The 27515-nt window shown below is 41.7% G+C and overlaps 1 protein-coding gene across 1 annotated transcript in view; it reads right to left on the minus strand.

Annotated features, from left to right (window-relative positions):
* Nucleotides 1–27515, minus strand: part of DMRT1 (doublesex and mab-3 related transcription factor 1) — a 109287-nt gene that overhangs the window by 46380 nt on the left and 35392 nt on the right. Inside the window, 2 exon segments of the mRNA XM_070736268.1 lie at nt 9638–9690; nt 9693–9920. Coding sequence (XP_070592369.1) covers nt 9638–9690; nt 9693–9920 — 281 coding nt within the window.

Below are 27515 nucleotides of genomic sequence, written 5' to 3' on the forward strand. Positions count from 1 at the left end.
TCCATATATTCTTTCTGCCAAAATTTGCAAGAAAGACCAGGCAAAAGTCTCTTTTAGCCCAACCTATCTCACAGGGTCATTGTTATGGGGAAAGTAGGAGGCAAGAGTATTAGGTGTATTTGTCACCTACCGCTTGATACATATTTCTGATATACATAATTAGTCATAAATTGAAGACTACCTGTATAGGAGGTTACCAATTTACTAGGACTCTGAATCATGACCCTGGACGTTATTTTTCAACCAGGAAGAAAACTGAAGAGATACAGGCTGTTTTTTCAAGCCTGCTGTTCATGATCTCTTTTTATTTTGCTGTGGGGAAAAAAATATTTATTTCCAATTGGATTTTTCGTGCACCCTCTAAAAATAGTAACTGCAAAAGGATAATATAATTTCAGAAGCGATAAATTGCACCACTACCCACTGGTGCTTAAAAGATTTCTACTTTGTTTACTTTATGTAGGCAATGACCTGTTTCCTTTTCAGTCTTCTTATGTTTCTCCCATTTCTTACTCTTTAAAAAAGCCAACTAATTTCCCAGGATCCAATGAATTATTACAACTATTACTAGTAGTGTGTGCTCCTTGCCTAGGAAGACATGGTTTATAATCTTATTATGTGCACCAAGCCTGTGAACCACAGTCTGACCGACCGACAGAGGCAAGCCAAGGCTCTGCAAACGATGTGTTGAATTAACCACTAAAAATACCCTAAAAAGCTTTCATTTTTATTTTATTAAAGTGTTTATAATATATGTAACAAACATTATAATATTTAAGGTCATTATTTGACCTTAGCATGATATTCATGAAACAGACCCAGAATATGCCGACAGTGAACTCTTTTAGCATGACAATGAACCTGAATGCTTCAATGTGCCATGTATGTTTCAAAAATACATAATTAACTCTGGGGATAAGAGAAGGCAACAATAAGATTTAAGAGAGCTATCTTAATCTTCCAATCTAGGAAATAAATACTTTCAAAGCAATTATACCAAATAAATTATGACTTTTGTAAACTTTCTCTTATCTATTGTTTCATAATCAAGGCAGATATCAGATTCAGAAAAACTGGTTTGTAAATCTTATTTTATTATGTATTTATTTGATTTATTATTTGCATTATAATAAAAAGCCAAACATACATACAGACATACCATGCATAAAATTGTAAAGGCCTAGGGGGAAAGGGTATCTCAATTCCCCCATGCCTGGCGGCAGAGGTGGGTTTTAAGTAGTTTACGAAAGGCAAGAAGGGTGGGAGCATTCTAATCTCTGGGAGGAGTTGGTTCCAGAGGGCCGGGGCCGCCACAGAGAAGGCTCTTCCCCTGGGTCCCGCCAAATGGCATTGTTTAGTTGACGGGACCCGGAGAAGACCCACTGTGACCTAACTGGTCGCTGGGATTCGTGCAGCAGAAGGCGGACCCTGAGATAATCTGGTCTGGTATTGAGAGATATTGACTGATATGAATGTGAATGACCAGACTGTTTAACTCGACTGTGCTATTTCTAAAATAAAAACTATTTTATACACTTTAATGTATTTGTTTTGTATGACTAAATAATTACTCGTATCTTCTGGATATCTGCTGGAATCCCACATTTCCCTCTGTGCATGTCCTTGGTAACTCAAGGGTCGTTCTGCATAGTCCATAACAAAAAAACCCAAGTGATTTCCCCCCCCCCTACGATTAAAAGATACACAGTGATGCTGTGCTTGCCTCCCATGGATTCTAAGTGGAAAAGGTAATTTTCATACAACAGGATCATCTGTATCTGTCCTACCTTGACAGACAAACTCAATTAACCTTTGCTATTCTCTTCCAATCTACTCTTTTAGACAAAAGCAGTGATCCACAAACAATACGTTACCATCAGAATCTCAACCACTGTGACACCAAGAGATATAGTCCTATCAGCAGTATCGGAAAATAAACAACTTAGATTAGTTTCTCTAAGAAATATGGATTATATTCATGTCACACTTGAGCTGTCAGAAACATTAGGTTACTTTTAGCATAAAAGTATGTTAATATTTAATCCAGTGTTTAAATTATAATTGGCTATTTTATAGATTAGTCATGACTAATTTAAAAACAATGCTGACATTCAATTAGTAGAACATCTCTGACAGTTCAGAGATTCAGTTCAGAGATTAGTTCTACTTCATATGCAGACAAACAATCTATACAAAGCGTTTCAAGGCAGTTTTGAACCAGTTCAAACAATATTCAGAAGAAGTGATCCAGCTAACATGCCCTGCCTGATCATTCCCACGTAGATGCTTCTCTCACTTGATAGAGTGAGAAAAATCAAGTAGGTTCCTTTTTTTTTTTTACCATTTTGTTGAACACATGAATATGAATCTTGGCTTGTATTTTTCTCAATAATTCAGAACCATTTTTTCTTCTTATTAGCTTATGACTATCACTAATAGCGGGAAACAATCCTAATTTGGAAGCAATGCTAAACCAAACCATATTTGGTCTGGTTTAGCAATGTCAACTGAGAAGAAAAACCAAGTAGGAGCAACTAACTGGTATATAACAACACGTCTGCTCAATGGACCACTGATTCCACCTATTTCTCTTATTTCACGCATGATGTTTTTATCTTCTCCTTGATTTTAATGTTGGACCATGGTCTAGCACAGTGTTTCCCAACCTTGGCAACTCGAAGATATCTGGACTTTATTTATTGGATTTGTATGCCGCCCCTCTCCGTAGACTCGGGGCGGCTAACAACAATGATACAAACAGCATGTAACAATCCAATAATAAAACAACTAAAAACCCTTATTATAAAACCAAACATACACACAAACATACCATGCATAACTTGTAATGGCCTAGGGGGAAGGAATATCTCAACTCTCCCATGCCTGGCGGTATAAATGAGTCTTGAGTAGTTTACGAAAGACAGGGAGGGTGGGAGCAGTTCTAATCTCTGGGGGGGGAGTTGGTTCCAGAGGGCCGGGGCCACATTGTTTAGTCGACGGGACCCGGAGAAGGCCAACTCTGTGGGACCTTATCGGTCGCTGGGATTTGTGCGGTAGCAGGCGGTTCCGGAGGCATTCACTGGCTGGGGAATTCTGGGAGTTGAAGTCCAAATATCTTCGAGTTGCCAAGGTTGGGAAACACTGGTCTAGTACACTATTTTTTATAAAATATTCTGTGTAAGCCTTTTACACAAAATATTTTATAAAAATAGTGTAAAGAGACAAAGCTAGTGGAATAATTTTAATTTGATTGGAGGAATTTAGCACAAATTGTTCAAGGATCTGAAGCTGTCGTGGGTTCCTACCAGAACGAGTAAGGACACTGCGCCAGTAGCAAAAGTTGAGTTGTGTGCAGAGCTTTGGGTGCCTTGCATGCACTCAGGTGCATGCAAGACGCCCAAAATTGTGCATGCAGCGCACCGATAGAAGCGGTAGGAGCAATCTGCCCCTGATATGAAGCCCTGTTGCTTCTCAGGTTTAGACAGAGATTGGGACAAACTGTGGCCTTTAAGTTCCTTTGCTGAAATCCTTGGAACTCAGCCCCAAACCCTGATTGCTGAACATGCAGCCACACACTGGTGTTAGTGCTACTTTCAAACAACACATTCTTTGCTTTAGTACCTACAGTAAAGGTAGACTTCAACTTACAACAGTTCATTTAATGACCATTCAAAGTTACAACGGCACTGAAAAAAGCGACCTGACCGTTTTTCACACGTCTTGGGTCACTTGATCAAAATTCACAAGTTTGGCACCTGACTCATATTGGACAGTTGCGCTGTGCCAGGGTCACACAACCACTTTTTGCAATCTTCTGACAAGCAAAGTCAGAAAGCTCCATTCACTTAACCACAGTGTTACTAACTTAACAGCTACAGTGATGCACTTACTGGCAAGAAAGCTCGTAAAGTTGTTGTTAAGTGAATCTCTGCAATTGTTAAGCCGGCGACATAGCTGTTAAGTGAATCTGCCTTTCCCACTGATTTTGTCACATGGTCACAAAAGGTGATTCAAGTGATCCCAGGACACTGCAATTGCCATAAATATGGATCAGTTGCCAAGTGTCTGAATTTTGATAATGTGACCATGGGGATTCTGTGTAATGTTCGTTAAGTGTGAAAAATGGTCACAAATCACTTTTCAGAGCTGTTGTCACTAAATGAACTGTTGTAAATCAAGGCCTTTCAGTATTAATAACAGTACCTAAGCCTCTATGATAGTTTGTTCAACAAACCATGGTTTAAAATCTTGACTTAACATTTCTATATACAACGTTCCCTCGATTTTCGAGGGGGATGCGTTCTGAGACAGCCCGTGAAAGTCAAATTTCCACGAAGAAGATGCGGAAGTAAATACACTATTTTTGGCTATGGACAGTATTACAAGCCTTCCCTTAACACTTTAAACCCCTAAATTACACTTTCCCATTCCCTAAACAACCATTTACTCACCATTATTACTGGTACTCACCATTGAATAAGACACTTAGTGATCCTGATATTTATAAACATTTATTTATTAACAATAATTATTTTTGTTGTTATTTATTTGCAAAAATTATTAGTTTGGCGATGACATATGACGTCATTGGGTGGGAAAAACTGTGGTATAGGGAAAAAACCGCGAAGTATTTTTTAATTAATATTTTTTGAAAAAACGTGGTATAGGCTATTCGCGAAGTTCGAACCCGCGAAAATCGAGGGAACACTGTACATCTATATAGATGTTGGGTCTACAATTTTCAGAATTCGCAAGATGATGGAAGACCCTGCTGAAGGAACAAGAGTGTCCGATAATCAGCCATTACAAGGATTCTACAGGTTTTATAAAAGAGCTTTGGAACCAGCTTCATCAGCCACTAGGCATGTGAGGCCCTGAAATAGGGCCTTTCATGCAATCAACTCCTTGAAAACGTTACTACCTTCCTGTCTAGCAAAGCCACCTCAATCATTTTAGGTGACTCCCAGTTGAGCAGTGGTGGGTTCCACTTACCTTCACCACCAGTTCGAATTGCGATGTTTTACATGAGGAGCTGATCAGCTGTGCTTCAGGCAAAGGAATGAAGGTAAGTATAAACACGAGGACGGGCAGGAGGGCCCTTTTTCAAGCAGCAGCAGAGGTTTTAAAAACTCACCCCTGCCGACAGGCTTGGGGCCAATGAGTCTTAATATCTAGCACCAGCCAATGAATGAATGATGGGGTGAATGTGATTGATGAATTTTAAGTACAGTGTTCCCTCGATTTTCGCAGGGGATACGTTCCGAAACCGCCCGCGAAAGTCAAATTTCCGCAAAGTAGAGATGCGGAAGTAAATACACCATTTTTGGCTATGAACAGTATCCCAAGCCATCCCTTAACACTTTAAACCCCTAAATTACAATTTAGATTATTACTCACCATGTTTATTTATCAAAGTTTATTGAAAAAAATGTTTTTAAAGGCAGACGAAAGTTTGGCAATGACATATGGCATACAAATCCAAATAATAAATATGACATCATCGGGCAGGAAAAACCATGGTATAGGGGGAAAACCGCGAAGTATTTTTTAATTAATATTTTTGAAAAAACCATGGTATAGACGTTTTGCGAAGTTCGAACCCGCGAAAATCGAGGGAATACTGTACTGGGATGTTTAGAGTGTATTTTAATTTAGATTTGTTACAACAGTAAAAAAATCCAGAAAAAAATCCCCCCCCCCGCCCCAAAAAATGGCAGTACCCATAGATTGTCACCGACCAAACCAGATCTGTGACGCCAACAGGAGGTTGCTACTGGTTTGGGCGATCATGTACGAAATGGGAGGAACCCACCTCTGTACCCGATTTGAACTTTGAGAGTGGAGGTGATGCCAGTTACACCTTTTTAGCTGAGGTAGCAACTGCGTTCAGTCATCACATTCTAAAGAGCTTAAATGATGCCTGAGTTTTCTTAAATCCTTCACACACAAGTTGTTTAGGTCAACTAGCTCAATACCACTTGCAATTAATAATGTAATATACCGGTATCTGTTGGTACACCCAATTAATTTTTCCTTTTATCTTTCCATGGCAATTACTTCATATTGCCTTCCCAATCACTGCCACGGGAAGGAAATATGAGCAGAGGCCCTAGAAAAGGAAACCAGTGATTTAAGGCATTTAATATTATATATATATATAATATATATATATATATATATATATATATATGACGGTCTTGGCATATCCGGGTTTCTTCCCGTGTAGGATTCAGAAAATTTCTGGCAACGTTTCGACGAGGTCCCACTCGTCATCTTCAGGCTGGTGCTTCTGTCCTTGTTCTAGGGCGAACACAGCGAGACCTGAGCTGCCTTCCCTCTATAAAAACTGGTGGCTGGGTATGGTTTGATGGCTCAGCAATTGTCTGCTGTGTAGAAACTTCCTGGTGAGTCAGTGGGGTAACACCTGGGGTTGTTGATGTAACTGAGGTATGCTGATTAGTTAATGATTGTGGATTAGGGGTGATATCCTGAGTAGTTGGAGCTTGCAGCCTACTTAGTTGTTTTGCAATGTGTGTTCTGAGTCTGGTTTTAGTTTGTATGGCTGGGATACGTTTGTTAATGAGGGCTGGTTTCCAGATGTCTGGTAGGCGGGAGGTATCATCACGCTTGTTCATATTTTGGGGGTGTTTTTCTATCTCGATGGCTTCCATGATTATTCTTTTGCTGCAGTGTTGTTTTGGAAATTAATTTAGTTCTGTCAAAATCAATTTCAGGTCTCGCTGTGTTCGCCCTAGAACAAGGAGAGAAGCACCAGCCTGAAGATGACGAGTGGGACCTTGTCGAAACGTCGCCAGAAATTTCTGCATCCTACGTGGGAAGAAACCTGAATATGCCAAGACCGTCATACCTGTACTCGTGAAAATCTACGAAAACACACATATGTATGTATGTATGTATGTATGTATGTATGTATGTATGTATGTATACATATATATGAAAAAGACCTCATGGCCCATCTAGTCTGCCCTTATACTATTTCCTGTATTTTATCTTAGGATGGATATATGTTTATCCCAGGCATGTTTAAATTCAGTTACAGTGGATCTACCATACGTGGGATGAAACCCAAATACACACACACACACACACACAGAGAGAGACAGGGGTGGGCAGCAGATCAGACGGGGTAGAACGCAGTTCCACCAGCGGAAATGAAGATGCGTGCGCAGCTCCAGCTGATCAGCAGCTATCACTTCCTGGATTACTGGTCTCGGCTCAACTCTCCTTTTTTTCCCTGCTGCTGCGTCTGGGCTCATTGCTTTTTTCCTTTTTCCTCCTTCCTGGCCTCGGACGAGCTTCCCTCTCTCCTGCCTGGCTCCCCTTCAGCCTCCCGTGGCCACCTCCTGCCTGAGGTACAAGCAGAAGGTGTGGGTGGAAGCGGCACTGGCAGCATTTATGCTTCTGGCAGCACCTGTTCGCCTAGCTACCCAGCCTGAGGCAGGGGGAGGTGACCCAGGAAGGAGAGCGTGGGAAATGCAAAGCAAATTATCACCCCAGAGAGCAACACTGGTAAGGTTGTAAGTCGAGGACTTAACAGTTCACTTGAACGATGATCATTCAAGCCACTCCCACCTGATCACATGACCGGCAAGCCACTCCTACCCAGTCACATGATCATTAAGCGACACCCACAAGATAAGCCACACCCAGTGTGGCAGTAAAATTTTTGGCTGCCCATTACTGTATGTATGTATAGTCCCAGTGGGTATGGCTAGCTGATGAGGCCAAAATAAGGCCGAAATAGATCTATCCTAGTCTCCCTTAATTTTCAAATTCAGCAAAAAAAACAAAAGAACTCGCCCTAGAACAAGGACAGAAGCACCAGCCTGAAGATGACAAGTGGGACCTCGTCGAAACGTCGCCAGAAATTTCCAAATCCTACACGGGAAGAAACCCAAATATGCCAAGACCGTCATACCTGCACCCGTGAAAATCTACGAAAACAAATATATATATATTTGTTTTCGTAGATTTTCACGGGTATATGTATGTAGATTGTTCTGAGTTCGGGTTTTGCCCTGTGTAATATTTTGCATGTCTATGCGACGTTTCGGTGAAATCACATTCACCATCATCAGGCTGAAGTTTTAAGCTTTAAGTTTTAAGCTTTAAGCTTTAAGTTTTTCCATATTTACAGCAACACGAAGCTTAAAACTTCAGCATGATGATGGTGAATGTGATTTCACCGAAACGTCGCATAGACATGCAAAATATTACACAGGGCAAAACCCGAACTCAGAACAATGTACATACATACATACATACATACATACATACATACATACATACATACATAAATATACGTCACATGTTTTGGGGTTGTTTTTTTTGCTGAATTTGAAAATTAAGGGAGACTAGGATAGATCTATTTCGGCCTTATTTTGGCTCATCAGCTAGCCATACCCACTGGGACTTGAACCTGCAACCTTTGCCTTGTAAGGCAGAGAATTATCCTCTAGGCTACAGTATTCAATCCTTTCAGCTCTGCACCAGGGAAGGCCAATAAGGTGGTGGTAGTACAGATCTCAGCAGGTAGCTGATTCCAGAGTCGGGGCAACCACAGAGATGGCTCTCCCCCACGGACTCACCAGCCAACACAGTTTAGCTGACAGAACCTGAAGACCACCAACCCTGTGGGATTTACCCCGTCGCTGGGAGGTATGTTATAGAAGGTGATCTCGAAGAAAGGCCACTGACCTTTCAGTATCATTGTCTGAAACCTCCAAACAGCCTTTTCTTTTATCACTATTCCATGTCAAAGAAGGGGAAATGCTTACAGTGTCCGTTTCTGACAGTGACTTTAAAAGTCAGTGACCTTTCTGACTTTAAAAGGTCGTCTGCCTGAGACTTCACTCCTCTTCCTGAAAATCATCTTCTTGCCAAGTGTTACAATTTATCTTTGGGCAGTTTTGAAAAACAGCTCTGTTCCTCCCTAGATATGTTGACCTACAATTTCTATCATCACTGACAGTTAGCAATAATAACTGGGAATAAAGGCTTTGGACCAGACTACCTCCGGAACCGCCTGCTACCGCACGAATCCCAGCTGACCGATAAGGTCCCACAGAGTTGGCCTTCTCTGGGTCCTGTCGACTAAACAATGTCGTTTGGCGGGCCCCAGGGGAAGAGCCTTCTCTGTGGTGGCCCTGGCCCTCTGGAACCAACTCTCCCTGGAGATTAGAATTGCCCCCACCCTCCCTGTCTTTTGTAAACTACTCAAGACTCATTTATACCGCCAGGCATGGGGGAGTTGAGATATTCCTTCCCCTAGGCCATTACAAGTTATGCATGGTATGTCTGTGTGTATGTTTGGTTTTATAATAAGGGTTTTTAGTTGTTTTATTATTGGATTGTCACATGCTGTTTTTATCATTGTTGTTAGCTGCCCCGAGTCTACGGAGAGGGGCGGCATACAAATCCAATAAATTATTATTATTATTATTATTATTATTATTATTATTATTATTTATCCCCAAACCCGGGGAATATCAAGTTAGGTAAAAGGTCATGTGCTTTGAACCTGTAGAGTCTCAGCAATTCCAGTGATTCTCAAAGAAAACTCAGAACAAGCTTAATTTATTAAGCAAGACCCTGCTTTTACTCATTTATACAGTACCTGCCATTGTTTCCCGACTGGCCTTGACATGTAAGTTGTTGGGAGGCTTCGAGGCTGCTCTTAACAGGTGACCCTGTCAGTGGGCTTCCCATATCACCAGAGGTGGTTTCGGTGGCCACAGCCATTTGATACTGAGAATAGTTGTACAGGTTGTTGTAGTAAGGATACAGGGATGGCTGGTATAAACTGCTGTAGTAGGTGGGGTCCATAACTAAGTCAGATGTGCTCTCCAGATGCCCTCTGCTGGCCAGGGAAGGAATGTCTTGAATCAGCATCCGTCCTTCTGCAGAAAGTTAAAAAAAGGGGAGGGGAAGAATAGAAGAAATAACCAATTATTCAACAGCAGAAGCAACTTGAAAAACCTGCATTTTATCTCTCGGTGCATTTATAGAATGCAATTCAAAGAAAAGAAACAAGGAAACAGCAACTGAAAAGATGATGAAAGTAACAGAGGAATGAGGTCAAAAGGGGGTGTTGGTCTTATTTGATACATCTCTTCTCATAGGATGGGTTGTCCTTGGACCCAATCAGAATGAAGACCGAATTTGTTGCTTTGGGCAGGATCCGCCCTCCTAGGACCCAGCTTTGATGATCCAAAAAAGCAGACTCTTGACGTGGCTACTCACAGGAGAAACTCCATTTCCTGGATAGTCAATAATACACATATTTCTGTCCATCCATCCGATCAAAGAAAACTCAGTCCAAGCCAATAAAGGGAGACACTGTCAGAAATGGATCTCCAATGGATGGTGCTGAATGCTGGCTCCACCCTATGAAAAGAGGCGTATCAGGTAAGACCCAAGCCCCTTCTCCATCGTGGGTGGAACCAGTATTCAGGAAGGAATATATCAAAGCCAAATGTCCCCTGGATGAGCATAGACAAGTCCCTTTAGTTGGCCTCCGTGCGGCCCTCTCTGTAGGACCCTCCAGTCGAAGCCGCATCTGCCAATAGGTACGAGTCAATCTTGTAGCTGCGGATAAGCTGAAAGTGTGACACCTAAGTAGCCGCCTGACACACTGGAGGGGGAAACCTGGGCCATCCAGACCACTGAAGTAGCTGCACTATGAGTACGGTGAGCCATAACCCCCACCAGCCTTGTCATTGAAGCTCATATACCTTATTGATTGTACCACATATCCAATGGCCAATGGTTGAAGAAGAAACCTTGAGGCCCAAGGACTGTGGTAGGAAGGCCACCAGAAACGCTTCCGTCTTATGGAACTGATAAGTTCTGTCAATGTATGTATACAGAGCCTGAGAACATCCAGCATGTGCCATCATCTTTCCAATTGATGGGCTGGATTCGGGCAGAAGTTAGGAAGATGAGCTCCAGAACCCTGTGAAAGGAGGAATTAATCTTGGGGATGAAAGACAGTCTAACCGGAGAACAAGTTGGTCTAAAATGGAAGACACACAAATCCTTTGTTATGGAGAGCTCGGAGATCTGATGCACTGAAGTAATCGCCACAAAGAAGGTGACCTTGTATGACAAATACCTGAGCCTAGCTGACCTCAGCGGTTCATAAGGAGGCCTGTCAGTGACCTCAACACCCTGGGAAGATCCCAGGTTGGGTAGCGGTGAATCACCGGGAGGGCAAAGATTGGATTCCCCTCCGTAAAAACTGACAAACCGTAGGAAATTGAGCCAGAGTGTTGACTTGGTCACATGACCAAAACCGATGACAGTGCTGCCACCTGCCTGCAAATAGTGCTCAATTAAAAGCCCCATTGACCAACCCCCACTGAAGCCCTGTGCAGTCCAGGCATCTGTGATAAGCCTTTGTATGTGGCATTGGTAAACTTGCCGGCCAAGAAAAGGTTGAGAAACAATTGATCAGTGGGCCGTCAAAGATGAGGCTACATGAGGACAGGCTCAAGCGACTGCGCCAATTTTTTATTTATTAGATTTGTATCTCCCTCAGGCTGCAGTGCTAGGTGGGAAGACAATTTCATTTCATTTCATTTATTAAACTTGTATGCCGCCCCTCTCCGGAGACTCGGGGCGGCTCACAACAGTGATAAAAACAGTACATAATGACAAATCTAATAATTAAAATCTAAAATAACGATAGTACATTTAAAAGTCTAAAGACAAGAAACCCCAATATATAAAAACATACATACAATCCTATCATACAAAAATACTACATAGGCAGGGGGAGATGTCTCAGTTCCCCCCCACTTGACGACAGAGGTGGGTTTTGAGGAGTTTACAAAAGGCAAGGAGGGTGGGGGCAGTCCTAATCTCTGGAGGGAACTGATTCCAGTGGGTCAGAGCCACCACAGAGAAGGCCCTTCCCCTGGGTCCCGCCAGACAGCATTGTTTAGTCGACAGGACCCGGAGAAGACCAACTCTGTGGGACCTAACCGGTCGCTGGGATTCATGCGGCAGAAGGCGGTCTCGCAGGTATCCTGGTCCGGTGCCATGAACGGCTTTATAGGTGATAAACAACACTTTGAATTGTGACCGGAAACTGATCAGTAACCAATGCAGACTGCGGAGTGTTGGAGTAATATGGGCATACAGTAGTCCCTCGCTATACCGCGCTTCACCTACTGCGGCTTCACTTCATCGCGGGTTTCCTGTGGAAGTCGATCGGCAGATTTAAACAGCCCGCCGAACTCGATCGCCAGGTTTTTCAAAAAAAAATTGTAAATACTGTATTTAAATACTGTATCTAAAATAAATACTGTGTGGGAAGGGTTTATAAACACTTAAAACAATGAAAACTTACCAAACAATTACAATATAAATACTTAAATAAGTACTATCAGTCGATAAATTCCCCATCGCGGATTTCACCTATCGCGGCCAGGTCTGGAACGTAACACCAGCGATAGGTGAGGGACTACTGTATTTGGGAAAGCCCATAATTGCTCTCGCAGCTGCATTCTGCACGATCTGAAGTTTCCAATGTCCACCCTAACCACGGCACAAGCGAGCGGCAGGTCTAAAGGGGCGAGAGGGAGATGGGAGAAGCCTCCCCATGGCCTGGCAACCAGGTGTGACGCTCCTGAGATGGAGCAAAGAATGATCAGTCACTGTGCCCTGCTGCCCTGTAACAGTCATCCAACTTGGGATCTTCCAATACAATCCCACCCCTTTCTTCTGTTACAGCCACCGTAACTTCAGGGAGCATACCACTCCAATGACAGACAGAGCAGGCCCTTGATGGTCAATGCCAATTAGGTAGAAAGAAGCTTATGTCCTGCTTTTGCAACTAGAGTGAAGTCAATTCTAGTAAAATTTAGATGGGTTAAGTAGATGGTTTGCTTTCACACCCCAGATCCAAACTAGCCACAACCTCTATGGCACTGTTTTTTCAACCAGTGTGCCGTGGCACACTAGTGTGCCGCGAGACATGGTCAGGTGTGCCGCGAAGCTCAGCAAGAGAGAGAAAGAGAGAGAGAGAAAGAAAGCAAGACAGAGAGAGAAAGAAAGCAAGAGAGAGAGAAAGAGAGAGAGAAAGAAAGCAAGAGAGAGAGAGAAAGAGAGAGAAAGAAAGCAAGAGAGAGAGAGAAAGAGAGGCAGGGAAGTAGGGAGAGATAGAAAGAGAGCAAAAAAGAGAGGAAGGAAGAGATAAAGAAAGAGGGATGACAGAGAGGGGGAGGAAGGAAGAGAGAGAAAGAGGGAGAGAAATAGAGCAAAAGGGAGGAAGAGAGATATATAATTTTTTGACCAAAACTTTTTTTAGGCCCCCCCCCCAGTCCCCCCCGCTCAATGTGCCCCATGATTTTGTATATGTAAAAAATGTGCCGCAGCTCAAAAAAGGTTGAAAATCACTGCTCTACGGCACCTGGTTCCACATTACTGACGGTGGCAGAAGTGAGAGGATATGTATGTACATGCAGTTCTTGATTTACGACCATAATTGAGCCTAGTATTATAGTTGTAAATCATTAAAATCTTAAATCAGCACACCCATTTCTGCCCATTTTTTGTGGCAATTGTTAAGCAAACTTCACAGTCATTAATCAACTCCATGATTGTTAAGTGAACTCACCAAAATGGGCAATTTTGGGGGAAACTAGCAAAAAATATAGCAAAAAACCAGTCATTAAGCAAGGATTATCTGTAGATAATCTTCAGTGCTCAAATTACATTCATACAATAATAGAGAATAAACACAGAAAGAACCTTTTTTAAAGTTGTAAACATACCTCAAAGGACATGGCTGTGGATGATAGGAAGTTGTATCCCAGCATATAAACAAGGAAACACTTATCTGTGCAAAAAGGGCTGTCTTGGATATTCCCCAAAAGTAGAGCAATGGAACTGAGCCATTATATCTTGCCGTGTGATAATTTTTGCCATTCTACATTCCATATAACAGTCACAAGGAAGTATTCATGCACATGTTAACAAGGAATTCTGAGTCTGCACAGATACTGTCTTCAATTGGATTTGGATCAGTTGCTCACTGGAATATTTGAGATGCAAATCATACTACAGTTTGATTACTGGAGCAATGTACCTGTAATTAGTGATGGGCGAACTGAACCCGCACAATTCGGGTCCGTACCGAATTTTGCGGTGTTCGGTATGCTGAACACGAACCTGAAATTTTTTCAAACTTTGGGCAAAGTCCAGGGTCGTGTTCGACGTTCGGAGCTTTGACGTCACCGGCAGGTTGCTAAGGACACCAAGGTGATCACTTCCTGGATTCCATGGAATCCAGGAAGTGATCACCTTGGCGTCCTTAGCAACCTGTCGGTGACATCAAAGCTCCGCCCCTGGAATCTCTTCGTGGGAGGGATTCCGGGTTCGAGTTCAGTTTGGGTTAGTCTGAATTTTGCATAAAGTTTGTCCGAACGTGCCGAACCCCAACACCGTTGGGTTCGCCTATCACTACTTGTAATATCTTCTAAACCAGGGGGAAAATATATGGATTATATCAATTTTTTTTAAAAAAAATATTTATTATTTGGGCACAAAAAAGGAAAAAAGATGACCAAGTATGGAAAGAATAATGGAAATGCTATTATTATTAGCCAAGACATTCTTCCATCACTGAAATGAATTAAGCTACAATTCTCAAGAGTGACACCATCTGACTGTAACTGAGAAAAACCCACACAAGCCTTCAAGAGTAGTCATGAGAATTAGACTGACCACTGCATTTAAATGGACAATTCTTTCTTGCCATTGTTTGCACTTTGAGGCAGCACACAACTAAGCTCCCACATGATTTATGATCATCTGAAAGCCAACTGAGAAAACAAGGTAAGGGCTACATCATCTTGCCACATGGCCTACCTTTGAATCAAGCTGTATTATCATATTAGCGATGTCGTTCCTCATAAACTGTCAACAGTGAAAGCAATAATGATTTCGACAAAAAAAAAAGCCACACTTGGAATTAAATGGCTTCTACAATCAATAAACAAATCATTCTAAGCAACTGGTGGCTAATTCACTGGCTATAAATCAGAAAAGCACCCGATGTACATTGCAAAATTGGAAAGAAGGAAAGGAGAGGAGAGGAGAAAAGGGGAGGGGAAGGAGAAAGGAAAGGAGTTTATTTGCTAAAGAGATCCACAATGGGGCAACTTCAAGACTGCAGTATAGACAGAGTTTTTCCTAGAATTTCAAAATCTAAGAGTTGCATATACTGTATAAAAAAATAGAAATTAATTAATTAAATGTATGTCATCCACCTTCCCGATAAGGCAACTATGGATGGCTTACAGATCGCAAAAAGACAAGCAACTAAAATTTTAAAACTATGCAAATTACAGTTTTAAAACATACAAAAAAACCAGGAACCAGGAAATAGATGGTACAGGGATGAGGTCTTTCCCTGTCAATCACCTCGAGCAGTGAGCACTTCCCTGAAGGAGTCCAAACCAACTAGAAAAATCAAGTTTTAATACCCCTCCAGAAGGCCAAAAGCACATGGGAGCAGTCCAGTGGTAGAGTGTTTCACAGTGTCAGGGCCACAGGCAAAAAGGCTTCTCCTTGACTCTTCCTGCCAGAATTCCTCTTCGGGTAACAGAAAATTAGGCTTAGAGTTAAGGATCTGGACACTCTTAGCTTCCATATAAGCACTGAGGTCCCAGCTTTTGGATCAAAATTATTTTGTTTTCTTGGTTATGTTTTAAGCTGCCTCTTTTTGGGAAGGAGGGATGTGGAGTAGAGGATTAGTACTTATAAACCCTTTCCAAGTTATCTGTTGGAGAGAGACCGGCTGGGCCAGGGGCAGGAGTCAAGAAGTTAATTAGTCTGGAATCCTTATGTAGGCACAAGAGGGCAGTTCTTACTCCCCTTTAATGCTGCTGAACCTTATCTAGTTCGGTCTACGTACAAACTGCAAGTCTGGGAAGATTCCTGTGAAACAGGCATAAGCAATAAAGTAGTTAATTGGAACTATTCATAAGTGGATCTAACTGTTTATACCTGACACGATCCCAAATCAGTAAGAAATGTCTAGAAATCTCCTAGAGATTTACTAGTAGGTTCTGATCTTCTACATGTGCATATCTGATCTGGATAATCTTCTATTAAAAAAAAGAATAGGAGCAGGCCAAGATGTTTTGTTATATGAGGCCCACTGGGAAAAGAAATAGTGCTGGGCCCATTTTTTTTTCAGTTTAGAAAAGCAACAGTTAATCAGCATAACTACAGAAACATACAATGAGATTGTAAATAATTCCAAGAAGCTATATAAGAGAGAGAAATAAGTATTGTTTCACTAAATGTAGCTATACAGTGGTACCTCTACTTAAGAACTTAATTTGTTCCGTGACCAGGTTCTTAAGTAAAAAAGTTCGTAAGTAGAAGCAATTTTCCCATAGGAATCAATGTAAAAGCAAATAATGTGTGCAAACCCATTAGGAAAGAAATAAAAGCTCGGGATTTGGGTGGGAGGAGCGAAGTGGTTCATTCCCTCTCCAAGCACCCAGAGAAAGGAAAACATTCCGTTTGCTGTGGGCTGCCCAAAGCAAAGGGAGCGTTTCTTTTCTCTGGGCGCTGGCAGAAGTTTATATATACAGTGGTACCCTGGTTCTTGACCACAATTCATTCCAGAAGTGAGGTCGAGAACCGATTTGGTCGAGTACAAAATTAATTTATCCCATAGGAAATAATGGAAATGGATTTAATTGGTTCCCAGCCCCTGTTGACTCCCTGGGAACCAATTAAATCTATTTTCTTTATTTCCTATGGGATAAAAATCTGAGGAACTCTATAGTCTAACCTCTCCAAGCTGCAGGAAGGGTGGGGGCGGCTGCAATACTGGCAGCTTCGGGGGGCTCCTTTCCTCAGTGCTTCATCTTGTGCACCAACTTTCTCCTTCCCGGCAGCAGCGGTGGTGACGGCAGCGGCTTCCCTTCAAGGAGCAGCAGTGCCAGGAACGTCACGTAATGAAGGGAAGCCGGTGGAGCGGCGGCAACTGCTGAGATGGCTCCACCGGCTTCCCTTCATCAAAGGAAGCCGCTGCCGTCACCACCGCTGCTGCTGGGAAGGAGAAAGTTGGTGCACAAGACGAAGCACTGAGGAAAGGAGCCCCCCGAAGCTGCCGGTATTGCAGCCGCCCCCACCCTTCCTGCAGCTTGGAGAGGTTAGACTATAGAGACTGGGAGGCTGTTAAGAGGGCGGTAACATTTTGGATAACAAACAAAATTTTCTGTGGCTGTTTGGTATCCGAATTTTTGTTCAGATACCGAAGCAAATTTTTGCCGAAAATTTTGCTCGGTATCCGAAATGTACAAGAACCAAAGCATTCGAGAACCGAGGTACCACTGTATATATGTATGAGAAAGAGAGAGAGAGAGAGAGTTCTCCATGTTATAAAGTCCTTAGACAGCGTCTATTCTGTCCCATACTCTCGATGAGAAATACATATCCTTTATGTCCAGATCAATAACTGATTTGATAAATATCCTTATTGATCTTTCACTTGGACAAAAGGCACCAGGAAGACAGGATATTATGAGTTGTTAGCAATCATTCATTTTTGTAGAAGGTACAATGCACAAATTTTGAAAGACAACATAGCTATGAAATCAGCCATGTTGCAAAACAAATGGCTCTCCCTGAAGGTACACGATGTCCTCCAAAGGAAGTTACTGCACTTGGCTAGCCAAGTTTTTTCTCCAACTATCTTGGCAGGATTTAAGAATCCAAACCAGCCTTTCTCAATTTAGCACCCTCCAGATATGCTGTATTACAATGTCGTTTGGCGGGCCCCAGGGGAAGAGCTTTCTTTGTGGCGGCCCCGGCCCTCTGGAACCAACTCCCCCCGGAGATTAGAACTGATCCCACCCTCCCTGTCTTTCGTAAACTACTCAAGACCCATTTATACCGCCAGGCATGGGGGAGTTGAGATAGCTCTTCCCCCTAGGCCATTACAAGTTATGCATGGTATGTTTGTGTGTATGTTTGGTTTTATAATAGGGGTTTTTAGTTGTTTTTTATTGGATTGTACATGTTGTGTTTATTATTGTTGTTAGCCGTCCCGAGTCTGCGGAGAGGGGCGGCATACAAATCCAATAAATTATCATTATTATTATTATTATTATTATTATTATTATTATTACAACATCAAGAATTCCCAATCATAATTTCTACATCTGAAGGGCAGAAGTGTATCTGAATACATAAATTGTGCTTGCTTTTCCATCCAGCAAACAGGAGTCAGTCTCTCCCACATAATGAAGAGCTAATACGGGCAGTCCTCAAATTATGAAGGCAATTACAACTAGAATTTCTGTTGCTAAGTGATATAGTCACCACATTTCTTAGCAATGGCAATCTGTGCCGCCTCTATGTTGGTTGAGGCAGGCAGGATTCCCTTGAGTACCATTTGTTGGGGGTCAGGGGAAAGGGAGGATCTTGCCTTCTCTTTCTGCTCAAGATCCCCATGGACAATTGGTGGGCCACTGTGTGACACAGAATGCTGGACTCAATGGGCTTTGCCCCGATTCAGCATGGCTCTTCTTATGTTCAGTTTATTGTTGTAACTCCAAGACATGCAACTTATTAAAGAGGAAATGGAGGGAGTCCAAATTAAACTGCGTAGGTATGCCAGGGAGTGTCAAACAATGATCTAGTATTGGGTTTTTTCCTATATGCATGTACAGTGTTCCCTCGATTTTCACGGGTTCGAACTATTATTAATTTTCATCAATCTTCTACATTTCCAAGTATATTTTAAATTCATAATGCAAAGTCATAAAATCATACAGTACATATCATAAACCCCTTATTTGTCATATGTATCTTCCATTAATTTTACCTATGCAATTCTATATAGTTCTAAAATTCTAATCCAATTTTATGAATTAATACATCCTAATATTGAACAACATCTAAATATATATTTTAGCATCATTCCATAGTCAATCTATGTTTAATAATCAATCGCCATGGTGCAAAAAGGATGTTGAAAGTCTAGAAAAAGTGCAGAGATGAGCAACAAAGAGGATCAGGGGACTGGAGGCTAAAACATATGAAGAACGGTTGCAGGAACTGGGTATCTCTAGTTTAATGAAAAGTAGGACTAGGGGTGACATGATAGCAGTGTTCCAATATCTCAGAGGCTGCCACAAAGAAGGAGTCAATCTATTCTCCAAATCACCTGAGGATAGAACAAAAAGCAATGGGTGGAAACTAATCAAGGAAAGAAGCAACTTAGAACTAAGGAGAAAATTCCTGACAGTTAGCACAATGAATGAATCTGTGAAACACCCTGCCACAAGAAGTTGTGAATGCTCCAACACTGGAAGTTTTTAAGATGTTGGATAACCATTTGTCTGAAGTAGTGTAGGGTTTCCTGCCTAAGCAGGGGGTTGGACTAGAAGACCTCTAAGGTCCCTTCAACTTTGTTGTTATTGTTATACAAGGCAGTTGGAAAATGTTTCACATTTTAAAATACTGTACAGTGGTACCTCAAGATACGAACCCCTCGTCTTACGAACAACTCGTGATACGAACCCGGGGTTCAGAAAAATTTTGCCTCTTCTTACGAACTTTTTTCGAGTTACGAACCGGCGTTCGGAGACTGCTGGGAAGCCGCGCGGCTGTTTTAAAAGGTGACAGCCGGGCGGCGGGGCTTCCCAGAAGCCTCCCGAACGCCGGTTCGTAACTCGAACAAAGTTCGTAAGAAGAGGCAAAATTTTTCTGAACCCCGGGTTCGGTTCGGGAGGTTGCTGGGAAGCCCCCCAGCCTGGCTGTCACCTTTTAAAACAGCCGCGCGGCTTCCCAGCAGTCGCCGAAAGCCGTTTTTTTGCGGGGGTTTTTTTGGTTGCACGGATTAATTGACTTTACATTGTTTCCTATGGGAAACAATGTTTCGTCTTACGAACCTTTCATCTTACGAACTTCCTCCTTGCACCAATTAAGTTCATATCATGAGGTATTACTGTATTAGAACTTTCTTTGGTCTGACAAATGATGGATGAATGCAAAGAAAATATAGAATGACAGCAATGCATCATATGGATGATATATATGATCTTTTCCCATAAAAAGTAGAAGGTCCAAAACATTATTTCTACTCTAAGCCCTTTGTGGGGAAACATTCAGGGAGAATTTAGAACAAAATACAGCATAGACTAGATAGAATCTATCAACTTTAATAAACTAATGATTGGGTGATCTCTAATTTCTAGAAGAAACCAGGCCTATGCTTTTATTATTTATTTACTTACTTACTTATTTATTTATTTATTGGATTTGATTTGATTTGTATGCCGCCCCTGTCCGCAGACTCGGGGCGGCTAACAACAATAGTGAAACAACATATAACAAATCTAATATTTAAAATAATTTTTAAAACCCTAATTTTTTAAAAAACCAAACATACGCACAAACAAACATACCATGCATAAATTATATAGGCCTAGGGGGAAAGGATATCTCAGTTCCCCCATGCCTGACGACAGAGGTGGGTTTTAAGGAGCTTGCGAAAGGCGAAGAGGGTAGAGGCAATTATGATCTCTGGGGGGAGTTGGTTCCAGAGGGTCGGGGCCGCCACAGAGAAGGCTCTTCCCCCGGGTCCCGCTTGGAAAGCTAATCCCCAAAAATCTATGCTAGATTTGCTAATATGTTTGATGTCTAAATATTTTCTCATTCATGATCTATGGAAAATCAGTAAATCTTTTGGGAAGGATTTTTTTTCTCTGGAATTACACTTCCAATAGAAAACCCCCCGATTCACGATTAATTTAGAAAGTTCCGTTTTAAAAAAAATGAGAAATGAGGTTATTCTGACATGTACTCTTCAGTTGTTTGATTAGTTAATAGCGGCCAAGTGTAGCTCATTTAAACTGACCACCTACTGAGTGTTGGGCTACTGTTTGAGCTAATATGAGAATTGGTATGTCTTCTTCACATTGAGAGATGCCAAAGGGAATTTTTATGTGATTCCATTTTGGTTTTCCCCTGGAAGTGTCCTTAACCACAATCTTTAAAGCAATTAGCAACTAGAGTAATTCAAGTGAGTTAGCATGTGATCGCAATCTTCAAGCTGTATGTTTTAAAGAGCTTTAAATAACACATTGCTCATTTATAACTGTGGTAAACTGCACATTTACAAACACACACACACACAAATAACTCAAGGTGCAAACATACACTTTCCTTTTATTTTTTTTCTACAACAACCCTGCAAGGTGGGTAGGGCTGAGAAGGAGTGATGGACCAGGATCACTCAGCTGGCTTTTATGACTAAGTCAGGATCTCCCGGTTTCTAGCTTGGTGCTTTAAGTACAAGGTTAAGATAGGGGTCTATCTGCTGCTCAGTACAGAAAAACAACATTTTATAGTGTTGCTCAACAGGGAAAACAGAATTAGAACATACCGAACAGATGATTCATTGTGGAACCTCTACCGGAGGACCTCCAGCAAAGATCACACCCTCTCGCTAGATTATAATGTCAACCCCCATTTGAGAGGCTTTTTTTCAGTCTTGCAAAGCTCCGTTTCAGAAGCTGCTTTTTCAGCTTTGCAAAGCTTCATTTGAGAGGCTGGGTGGGGCTACATCCGCTATATAAGACGCACCCATATTTTCACCCTCTTTTACGAGGGAAAAAGATGCGGCTTATACTCTGAAAAATACGATAGTTACCATAGTTTCCCTGAGTGAGGAATTCAAGGAAAGATGCTGCTGCGCTAACGGAGTCCTTGATGCCAAGGTTTGTCTTCTTTCATATACAGGTAGCAGGCGGGGGTTGCCGCTCCCGCTGCCCGTTGCGCTGCAACACGCATCTACGCCGCGTGTGCGAGCAAGATTTTGCTTCTGGGCATGTGCAGGAAGCAAAACTCACAAGGGAACATGAGTGCGCGAGAGAGATTTTGGCAATTTTTTGCTTCCACGCCTGTGCAAAAATAAAAAATCCTGTGCGCGTCCCCTCGCAAGATTTTCCTTCCTGCTCATGCGCAGAAGCAAAATCTCGCTCGGACGCGCACGTGCCAGAGATGCAGAGCTGCGTGCACAGCTACATTTTCACTACCGCTATGATGGCATCGACTGTAATGGTAGGAACCATTGTAAGCCGCCCTAAGTCCTTCAGGATTGGGCGGCATAGAAGCGAATAAAATAAAATAAAAATAATAAAAATAATAAAAATAAAAATAATAATAATAATTTATTGGATTTGTATGCCGCCCCTCTCCGTAGACTCGGGGCGGCTAACAACAATGATAAAAACAGCATGTGACAATCCAATAATAAAACAACTAAAAACCCTTATTATAAAACCAAACATACACACAGACATACCATGCATAATTTGTAATGGCCTAGGGGGAAGGAATATCTCAACTCCCCCATGCCTGGTGGTACAAATGAGTCTTGAGTAGTTTACGAAAGACAGGGAGGGTGGGGGCAATTCTAATCTCCGGGGGGGAGTTGGTTCCAGAGGGCCGGGGCCACCACAGAGAAGGCTCTTCCCCTGGGGCCCGCAAAATGACATTGTTTAGTCGATGGGACCCGGAGAAGGCCAACTCTGTGGGACCTTATCGGTTGCTGGGATTCGTGCGGTAGCAGGCGGTTCCGGAGGTAGTCTGGTCCAAAGCCATGTAGGATAATACATAGTCTTCGACTTAATAGCATGCATTTGTTCAAAGTTACATCCCCAATGAGAAATGTGATTGACAACAACTGGGATTTACATCAAAGCATCTCCATGCTGACGGCGAACAAAAATAAGGCGCTTGGCAATCAGCATGTATTTATGATGACTGTAGTATCCCAGCATCATGATTACCATTTGCCACCTTCCCAGCTGGCTTCCGACAAGCAAATCTAAAGGGGAAAGCCTGATTTGTTTAATTCATTTAACAATTGACTTCGCTTAACAACCACAGCAAAAAGGCTGTAAAATCAGGTGCAACTCACTTAAGGACCATCTTGTTTAGCAACGGAATTTCTGGTCCCAATTGCACTCGTAAATCGAGGACTCCTCATCTCTAAGAGTACACCTAAGATAGAAACCCCAGACTTTAGATGATAATTATTAGACATCTAAATGTGCTAAAAACTTTAAATGGCTATTTACTGCACATGGGGGTTTATGGCTAATCTTTTTACAGTCTGCCTACACAGCCTTAAAAGCACAATAAAAACTGTTTCTCAGGCAAAGCCACTGGGCATCTTTGATTTTTTTTTTTTTTAAATGTTGCACTATCTCTTAACTGGAAGTAATTATTCACACACCCAAAACTTCTTTTCTGATCACAAAAGAAGTTTAGATCCCGACTCAGCAGTTTCCAGCCCACCCCTCCCTTTGGCGGAACGCATCCTCCCTTCCTCATTAACAGACCTGGCTTTAAGGCTGCGTTTGAGGTCGAACAAGAGCCTTGAATGAGAGTGGTGTGAAATAATCACTCCCTAAAGTCATAATCAGGAACCGGTGGAACAATATGTTTCTCCCACCAGACCTCTCACGACAGAGCAATTTCTGCCGTCCCTTGTTGCTGGCCGGCTTTTCCCAGCCATCAAGGTTGTTTTTGGAATAGAGTGAGAAAGAGCACAACAGAAGCCAGAAGTTTTACCTGGTTTTTTTTTTTTTTTTACTGGCTTTAAAAAAAGAAAAAAGATTCTCCTTGCAAGTTGCATTGTTTCAGGGCTGAACTTGTAGATTGCCATAAAGTTAATGTGCAACGCCATATTCATTTCAGTAAAGGCTGTGAGGGTGTTTTGTTGGGTTTTTTGCCACCCCTCAAAAAAGAGCCATTATCTGTAATTACCCATCTCCAAGTATAATTATTTCTCCTCCGCTGCCTTACAGCCTCCAGGATTTGATGCAGTTACAGCTCACTGGGTTATGTCATCAAGGAGGGTCTCCTGACCTTTAGAGCTCTACTTTCCACACGCAGAGGGAGGGCATTGCTGAACTGTCCCCTCGGAGTATGTGCGTAAAAATGTTACTTGTACCCACTGTCAAACATTTAGCAATGGCACAGCACAGATCAAAAGGGGTTCCAATATTTCCAAGCTTGCTTTAAGGATCCTTAAGAGTATTTTTATTAGAGAGTGTTGTGGTTAGCTCTGGCCCAGCTCCTGCCCCAAGGACTGTGGATGTGTGGGAGACATCTACATGCTGCAGGCTTGTTTTGCCCCCGGTGGAATCTGATGATGAAGGCTCCTCTGACCAAGAAGACATGAGTGACAGGGAGGAGGAGAGTGTGGCAGACAGCTCAGAAGGAGATCAATTATCTAGCTCCTCCTTGGATTCAGAACAAGAGTTAATGATACAGCCACGCATGCGGAGAGCGATGCATAGGCAACAACAACTGAGAGATTATTATCAAAGAAAATGAGGCCACCTGTGGTTGGGTGGGGCTGTGGTAATTAGTGATGCTGTTATAAATAGCAGCCTGTGGGTTTGGCCATTGTGGAGGATTATCTGATCGCTGTGTTTCGTGACTGCTTTACTGACTTTGACCTTTTGTGTGCTGATTTTTCCCCGCTTTGAAACTAAACCAGAGCAAAGTGTGTTTCACTTTGTGAAAGAAGGAGGACTGTGAATTGCCTCACAGCTGCAAGCTAAGTATCACAGAACTGATAAGGGACTTGTACAATTTACCAGTTTGTTTGGAGACCAGTGCTCTTTGCTATATCAAAAGAGGGCTTGGCTTAAGTGAATTTTCATTATAAAGAACATTGTTTTGAATTTTCAAACGTGGGTGTGTCTGAAATTTGTACCTGTGAATTTTTGGCAGGATTCTACCAGAGGGCCCGACAGAACAGAGACAGAGTATAAAAGATGGTTGAAATAAGATATAGAGTCCTTGACTTACAGCCATAGTTCCCTCTAAGCTGAGCAGTGAGCAATCGCTCACTTAAAAATCATCATCAACTCAGAGTTTTCCAAACCTGCCCAGAAGCCGAGAGGGAAAGAGTGAGAGGGAAGGAGAGAGAGAGGAAGAGAGGAAGAGAGAGAAACAGATAGAAAAAAGAGAGGAAGGAAAAGAGAAAGAAAAAGAATGGGAGTAAGGAAGAGAGAAAGAAAATCAAAATCTAGTTTGAAACTAGCTCAACTATTTAAGTGGCATTTTGATATTGATAGAATTGCCCTATTATGAGCTCACTGTTATAGACACACAGTACAGTATTTTGTTTTGAAATTCTCTCAGGCAAAACAGGGTGGGTATTTTATTTGTTTGTTTGTTTTATTCATTCATTCATTTATTATTTCTGTGCCGCCCAGTCCCGAAGGGACTGTCGCTCAGACATTATACTTTTCCGCCCACCCCCCCAAAAAATTAGAGGGAACACTGCTTACAGCCATTCATTTAGTAACAGTTCAAAGTTACAAACCACTGAAAAAGTGATTTATCACTGGCCCTCGCACTTACAACCATTCAAGTATCACCACGGTCATATGAGCAAAATTCGGACCTCGGCAACTGGCATGTATTTACTATGGTTTCTGCTTCCCAGAGTCATGTGATCAACACCTGCAAACTTCTGGGCCAGCATCCAATAATAAGCACTCCGTGATTCACTTAGCAACCAACCACAGCAATTCACTTACAAACTGTGGCAAATAAGGTCATAAAATCGGGCACAATTTACTTAACAAAATTTACTTTGCTTATCAATGGGAATTGTGGTTGTAAATCAAGGGCTGTCTCTACTTACCATATATAGAATATAGAAATATGTATTCTGCCCAGTGATAAAATACATCTTCATCATTTTTAAAATGATAACATTTATTTATTGAATTTCTATAGCTGCTCATCTCAAGAAATGACTGTGACACAATGTCACAAACAGCCAGAGTAGCCTGCCTTGTATCAAGGAAGGCAGCATTCAACGAGTCTATATTATAGCAATAAAAATAGTGCTCGTGGCTGGAAAGTTTAGAAAAATTATATAATATCTCTATAGAAAACAAATGGCAACAAGTAAAACTAGTTCCATATCCATACACACAACCATCTTGAACGAATGTTAAAAAGGTTTCTTTGGTGGAAGAAGATCTGAAAATATCAGTGGGGAAAAGTAGGTTTTTCCTTCCTCCTTCCTAGTTTTGTGGGAATTCACACTGGCTGTGCTAGCTGGGGATTATAGGCATTGTGATCCCCCACATATAGAGAGGCCAACATGCTGAAGTTGTTACCGAAGTCACTTCAGCTCTGGAAGCAATAAACTGGACATGGATTATTTATTATTGTTACTCAGTATTAATTGGTTCTTTGTTCTCTGGAAATCCCATAGTCCTGTCGCAGAATTTACAGAGTATGCAGTTTGATGGAGGCATCTTTCTGAAGATAGGTTTCTAAACTTTTCCCCATTTAACCATTCTCTTATAATTACAATTCTGAACATTTCCTACCATGGCCAACTGCTGGGGCAGAGATAGCTAACTATGGCCACTGTATGTATGTATGTATGTATGTATGTATGTATGTATGTATGTATGTATGTATGTATGTATTTTGTCCAATACATAATACACATTGAAGAGAAAGATATGTAATAATATAAGTAAAGAAAAGAATAGAATAGAAGATATAAAAGTATAGCTGAACATATTTGAAAGGAAGAAAAGATAAATGAGATAAGGAGAGACAATTGGACAGGGGACGGAAGGCACACTGGTGCACTTATGCACGCCCCTTATGACCTGTGGAGGTCAGAATTCCTATCTTCTCCTTAATAGCAAGGTAAACCTAGCTGTCTAATGCTAATGCCCCTCTTTGACACCACAAGAAATTACCTCACTTTTGCCTTCTTTGGTGTACAGTATTCCTTCGATTTTCGCGGGTTCGAACTTTGTGAATAGCCTATACCACGATTTTTCAAAAAATATTAATTAAAAAATACTTCGCGGGTTTTTTTCTATACCAAAATAATAATTTTTGCAAATAAATAACAAAAAAAAATGTTAATAAATAATTATGTTTATAAATATCAGGATCACTAAGTGTCTTATTCAATGGTGAGTACCAGTAATAATGGTGAGTAAATGGTTGTTAAGGGAATGGGAAATGGTAATTTGGAGGTTTAAAGTGTTAAGGGAAGGCTTGTGATACTGTCCATAGCCAAAAATTGTGTATTTACTTCCGCATCTCTACTTTGCGGAAATTTGACTTTCGCGGGAGGTCTCGGAACGCATCCCCCGTGAAAATCGAGGGAACACTGTAGTTGGAAGGGGCAGAAAAATGGTCTCGGGCTTGTTATTATAGCCCATGTTCTAATTTTTCTTTTGAATGTTTCAAAGAGCTGCCAACGGGAGATCTGAAAGGGTAAGAACGATGCAAGTAGCACATATAATATCACTGCCCAGTTTCCATAGTGATATCCAGCTCATTCCTGCTACATCTTTCCCATTAATCTCAGGAAGGGTCCTGAAATAGAGTCCCTTTTAAAATAAATTACTGTGTTTTTAAAGAAGAATGACATTCCTGGTAAGACGGTTTGG

This window comes from Erythrolamprus reginae, chromosome 2 (genome assembly GCF_031021105.1).
Source record: "Erythrolamprus reginae isolate rEryReg1 chromosome 2, rEryReg1.hap1, whole genome shotgun sequence".
Lineage (NCBI taxonomy): Eukaryota > Metazoa > Chordata > Lepidosauria > Squamata > Dipsadidae > Erythrolamprus > Erythrolamprus reginae.